This window comes from Nanorana parkeri, unplaced genomic scaffold (genome assembly GCF_000935625.1).
Source record: "Nanorana parkeri isolate BGI_ZX_2015 unplaced genomic scaffold, ASM93562v1 scaffold2493, whole genome shotgun sequence".
Lineage (NCBI taxonomy): Eukaryota > Metazoa > Chordata > Amphibia > Anura > Dicroglossidae > Nanorana > Nanorana parkeri.
Window position 1 is genome coordinate 113,798 of NW_017308761.1, and position 6,323 is coordinate 120,120.

The window sequence follows — 6,323 nt, forward strand, 5'->3', positions numbered from 1 at the left end:
ACTCTACAACTACAAAAGGGTGATGGATTGTTATAGAAATTTATAGCTGTAGAGAAAATGATTGACATTTGTAAAGCAAGGGGGGGGCGGGCTCTGTCATGTAGCGGTGGCTCGGGCCCACAAAAGGCTGCAGTGCCTCCCCTGAGAAGCTCTGTTGAATCTGGAGGCAATAGATGACATATGTTTCATTGGTCCCTTACTGATTCCCTCACCCTTTGTGTCCCACTCCGAGTAACACGGCAGCGTCAGGGGAGAGTCCCGGTCGCAGAGCTCCGTCCCGCTAAATCGTTGGTGATTGGACCGGACCCAGACGTACGGGTGACCATACTTGGCGTAGGCGGCCAATAGAAATAGAGTGCAGTGTGTTTCCTATTAAAAAAAGAAACAGGGTAAGAATAGTTAACTTAGACCTGCCTGTAGCACTGGACTCTGTGCTGAGGACAAATTCCTGTAACCCCCCCCCAGTGGTTGGACAGAGGGAATGGCAGCATTCTGAGCCAATCAGGGCTATATTCATGTATGTAGTGATTTCAGTCTAACACTGTGAATGTGCTTACAGGATAGGGAGCACAGGGATGAGCTATACCAGTGGTTCTCAACTCGTGGGTCGCGACCCAAAAGTGGGTTGCGACACCCTCTGCAGTGGGTCGCGGCGTCATGTCTGCATAGACCGGCCCATCTGCATTAGAGAGAACTAGAGGGGAAACGGTATGCTGCTCCTCCTTATCCTCCTTAGATGTCCAATCATCCAATCACAGGTCGGGGCAGGAATTGCTTAACTACAGTGAGGACTAGGATCTGCCTGTGCTTTCTGGATCACAGAACTGACTCAACAGAATTACAAATCCTTTGGCAGGTCAAGTGTTGAATTAAAACTTACCGGAATAGCAATTTCTCTGTCACACGGAGAGGCAGGGGGCAGCAAGGCAGATGCTCTGTCAAAGAAAAAATTGATTTATCAGGATTAGACTATATATCAAAAGGTCTCCATAGACGTGCCAGCCTTAAGCTTATTTCTATTCATCCGATATCTCAATACGATAGAAAGTAATCACTCGAAACTGCCTAATCCGCCACCCAAGGGTTTGGACCGAATTATTGTGTGGTGGACCAAACTCTTGGGTGGTCGGACGGAACTCTTGGGTGGTCGGACGGAACTCTTGGGTGGTCGGAACTCTTGGGTGGTCGGACGGAACTCTTGGGTGGCCGACCGAACTCATGGGTGGCCGACCGAACTCTTGGGTGGCCGACCCAACTCTTGGGTGGCCGACCCAACTCTTGGGTGGCCGACAGAACTCTTGGGTGGCCGACCACCCAAGAGTTCAGTTCACCACCCAAGAGTTCAGTTCACCACCCAAGAGTTCGATACACCACCCAAGAGTTCGATACACCACCCAAGAGTTCGATACACCACCCAAGAGTTCAATCCAGCACCCAAGACTTCAATCCAGCACCCAAGACTTCAATCCAGCACCCAAGACTTCAATTCAGCACCCAAGAATTCAGTCCACCATCCAAGAGTTGAGTCCACCATCCAAGAGTTGAGTCCACCACCCAAGAGTTGAGTCCACCACCCAAGAGTTGAGTCCACCACCCAAGAGTTGAGTCCACCACCCAAGAGTTGAGTCCACCACCCAAGAGTTGAGTCCACCACACAAGAGCTGAGTCCACCACCCAAGAGTTGAAACCCAAGACTTCAATCCAGCACCCAAGACTTCAATCCAGCACCCAAGACTTCAATCCAGCACCCAAGACTTCAATTCAGCACCCAAGAATTCAGTCCACCATCCAAGAGTTGAGTCCACCATCCAAGAGTTGAGTCCACCACCCAAGAGTTGAGTCCACCACCCAAGAGTTGAGTCCACCACCCAAGAGTTGAGTCCACCACCCAAGAGTTGAATCCAGCACCCAAAAGTTCAGTCCGCCACCCAAGAGTTCAGTCCGCCACCCAAGAGTTCAGTCCGCCACCCAAGAGTTCAGTCCGCCACCCAAGAGTTCAGTCCGCCACTAGATTTACTACATGCAAGGTCATCAAGCGGAGATGCTTTGTAAAGAGATGAAATTATATATATATATATACCGAGGTGTGGACTGGCCACTGCTGTATGTGGTTAGATGACCGCTGGTGTCACCGTCGAGGGACCCCGGAGAGCGCAGGAACGGGCAGCTCTAGGGGACAGACATTGGAAGATGCTGAGAAACTAGGCAGATGGATGCAGATGGATGCAGAGGATTGGTCGTCAACAGATATCGGTACTCACCAAATCATCATTCACCACAGTGAGCAGAATCTCCTCCCTCCCCCTCAGCCAAGGCTGGAAGTATCGGAATCCCTGATCAACGATAATTAGAACATTATAATTACACGGATACATTGTAATTACTAAGAATAGTCCCCCCGGGCAGTAATAATAAAGAACCAAAGCAGCTGAGAATCTGATGCTGAGTCTGACAATACCTCTTCTCCACCACTAGATGTCCTCATTCTTCCGAGTTGAATGATGATGCCCAGCCTCACCCAACTCAGAAGACTGAGGATACACTGTGAGTGCGGGGTGCCATGGTCCCTCTCCCTGAGAGTGCGTCACCATAGGGCCCTTCATTCATAGAGAGCGGCACGGCTGTCATCAGGTCAGTGACGCTCTCTGTATAAGGACTGCCAACTACCAAGAGAAGAGGACCCTGTGGAGTCATGTGACCGACCTGAAGACTTTGGAAAAGGTAAGTCTTAAAACATAAAAAGCATAAAATACTACCAGTGGGGGCCACAAGGGACCCTGAAGTTAAGGTTTAACCCTTTTGTTGCCTGAGCCTTTTTTTTCATGTTTTGCACACATGATAATGCGCCTATATTAGGCCTGAAGAATACTTAAAACCACAGAACATCATATATTTTCTGAAAGCGGAAACCTTGTAGAATAAAATGGCTCGTGATGTTTGCAGTATCAAATCTATAAAAGTAAAGTAAAGAAACACTCAAATCAGTTTCAGTGTGCACAAACACAATATTATACCCAATATTTTGGTAAAATGTAAAAAGACGAGGTTGCTTTGAGTAAATAGATGCACAACATGTCCAGTCTTAAAATTGTGCGTGCTCGTGAAAGGCCGAAAAACTATGGCAACCAAAATTGTCCACAGGTACCAGTAAAGCAATCCAATGGCAATCAATTGGCTCCTGCAGACCCCACCTCCTGTCAATGATCGACCAAGGTACGGACATTCAGTAACATGGACGAAAGGAAGGGTCAACGAGCTACAAACTCTCCATTCACAAATCCTGCCGAAGGATCTGCGAATGGATGTGTGGGCGGAGACAAATTCAAATTTGTAGGCAAGCCTACGGGGAGAAGAACCCCATAAATCAGTCAATTAGAGGGGAAGGGGGAAGGGGGGGGGGGAGTAAGATCTGACCACCCTAAATTTGGGTGTACCATGAAAATGAAACCATGTACCATGAAATATGGTCAGAAAGGTGAACTTAGACTTTAATTTGACCAATGTGGAGCATATTAATAAAAGAACCTTACCTGTAGTGATCCGAGAAGGGCCAGGTCTGATAGGAACTGGTCCAGTTTCTGCTTTTCCTCATCCTACAGGAGCACAAACATATATTCTTTAATGATGCTGAAATTGAAGACATAGGGGGTTCGGCAGCCGAGTGAATAACCACGCCGAAGTAAAGTGAGCAGAACGCCGTTCGGCTATTCACTTCAGCCCTGTACAGCAGATTTCAGCCTTGCATCGGCTGGCATCGGCTCCCTTCGGTTCAGCCTAACATGCTCAGCATGTGCGGCTGAGCCAAAGTGAAGGACACGTTCGACTCGGCCGATCCAACATCTGGATCGGCTGAGACGAAGCTCCGGCAGGTCACTCGCTGCCGTTCTCCCCTATTCTCATATATTCTTATAGGGGGCCGAACGGCAGTGAGTGAATAGCCGAATGCCGCCGAACGGAATTCTGCTCGGTTATTCCGCTCGCTACCTCTGAGGTAGCAGGCAGAATTAAAAAAAAATGTAAACAAAAGTAGAATTTTTTTTTATTATTAAATGTTTATTTAAATAAATGTAAAAAAATGTAAATTAAATAAAATGTCTGGTAGGCATTTTAAGGAGGAACCCCACCCCCAAAAATGGTGAAAAAAAAACCATGCGGACTCCCCTAAAATTCCCAACCAGATCCTTAATCCGAGCACAAGCCTGGCAGGGCAGGAAAGGGGGGGGGGGGGGAAACGCCCCTCTTCTGCACTATACCAGGCCACAAGCCCTCGGTATTGGGAGGGGGCTTTTCCAGGCCCTCCTCCCCCCACCTGGAAAAGCACCTTGTCCCTGTGCCGATGAAGGCAAGGGTCTCTTTCCCACAAGCCCTGGGGCATTGGTTGCAGGGGTCTGCGGGCAGTGGGGCTTTTTTGCATCGGGGTACCCCCTTTAAGAAAGGGGGCACCCAGATGCGACCCCCCCGAGTGTATGAGTAAGGGGTACTTGTACATCTTTATTTTACCCCCTAGGCCTAAATGAGAAGTTAACCCTTGAAGCGCGGGGGGTAGCCCTACTACGAGGGTTAATTGTTCTAAAACCTGGAGTAGGTCTTTAATGCAACTCTACCAGTATTTTTTTTTCCTCTTTATTAAATGTGTTCCTGCTTGATTATTCCTCCAATTAACATTCGGTAACTATAATCAGCCCAAATGAACTCATTAAAGGAAAACTATGGGGTTAAGGCTTTTCCCCATAGTTCTCCTTAGGGTAACGGGAGGACACAAACTAGCGTCCTCCCGTCACCCTAAGCTCAGTATACTGCGAGCTACAGCTCGCGGTATACTGAGACGCCGCAGCTGAAGCGGATCTAGAGGCAGTGCCAAGCTGTACCTGCCCCCTCCCCCGTCTGTTCCGCCAGTCAGCGCTGGAGGAGCGGGGAATCCAGCCCCTCCCCTGTCACGGCAGAGAGCCGTGACAGGATCGAGAGGTGAGCGAACGCCGGTATGTGTTCCCTCACTTCCCGATCTACTGAGCCGACCTGTGACAGTCTCATTGTCGCTAGAACTATGAGGTGAGTGAAAAGCACCCCCCTCATAGTTCTCCTTTAACTCCCCTTTTCTACTCTCCTCGGCTGATTTTTAAATTTATATTAATCCACTTGTTTAGCCGGTAATAATTTTTACTTATTTGTTCCATTTTCAGTCATTTTGTTGGTTATTTTTTGCCAGCTGCATTAATAAAATGTTGGGGGGAAAAAAAAAAAATCTTTATTTAGTTTGTAAATTATTTTGCCATGATTTGTACCAGAAATGTTTATTTAAATTTTAGGGTCGTCATAAGGGAGACAAATAATAAAATAAAATGTGCACTTTTTATCACCAATCACCATCTTACCCATAGTGGTTAAAAGAGAACTATGGGGTCAGTGTTTTTCCCCATAGTTCTCCTAAATAAAAATAATTCAAATTAAAATAGAAGACAGTATCAGAAAAAGAAAGCTTTGTCTGCACTAGAACAATAAACTTAACAATGTGTGTATTACTTTGTTATCTTAAGTTACGGCCCCATCAATAGGCCCATAGCAGAAATGTAAAAATTGCCCTCGTCCATCGGGGGGTGTAGAGGGGGGAGAGCTGAAATGGTTAAATGGTTAAAGTATATCTAAAGGTAGAATATTTTTTTTAGTTTTGGATGGAGTAGGGAACAGTAGTCAGTTTTTTTTTTTTTGTCTGTGTCCTTGCTGAAGGGGGATTCACCCTCTTTATTAATCCAGGTGACTACTGCCCCTTTGCCAAGTGATGGGAGATCCCACATTTTTTTATATGAGATCATTTTATGAAGTTTCTCTTTAAACAGATAATATAAAAGAAAAATGTATAACAACAAATATAACACAAATACATAAGAAACAACCCAAACCAATAAGGAGATCCCACATTTTAGTTGTCACCAAATGAAGAACGCAGGGGAAATCTTCCAATGGGGACACCTAAATCAATCAATCTACAGAGAAGAAAAACAGCCCGGTAAATGTGTAAAACTATTGCAGATGCGCATTTTAATCCTTTGGATTGCCATGCACCCTTGGCAGTCTAAGGCAGAGGTAATCCCAGCCCCCATATGTATACTGAATTAGGTTCCCTATGGCAGCACAGGCTACATTAGGTGGAGGCATCATCAGAGGCTGTCGGTGTCTCTATTGTTGGCCTAAGGCATGCATCTCAAGGCTTAGGCGTCTTTCTCCAAGCCATCACCATCGTTATCTCCAGCAACCAGAGCTGAAAGAACGGTCTGCAGGGGCAAATATGGCTTAGGGGATTGAACCACCATTATCATTGCTGTTAC

At 46.6% G+C, this 6,323-nt stretch overlaps 1 protein-coding gene across 1 annotated transcript in view; it reads right to left on the minus strand.

The window, feature by feature from the left end:
- Window positions 1-6,323, minus strand: part of LOC108801786 — a 31,753-nt gene that overhangs the window by 7,011 nt on the left and 18,419 nt on the right. The window contains exons 24-28 of the mRNA XM_018573697.1: window positions 3,531-3,593; window positions 2,262-2,333; window positions 2,081-2,169; window positions 881-935; window positions 213-369 (exon numbers count right to left, since the gene is read on the minus strand). Coding sequence (XP_018429199.1) covers window positions 213-369; window positions 881-935; window positions 2,081-2,169; window positions 2,262-2,333; window positions 3,531-3,593 — 436 coding nt within the window. The remainder of the gene's footprint in view (window positions 1-212; window positions 370-880; window positions 936-2,080; window positions 2,170-2,261; window positions 2,334-3,530; window positions 3,594-6,323) is intronic.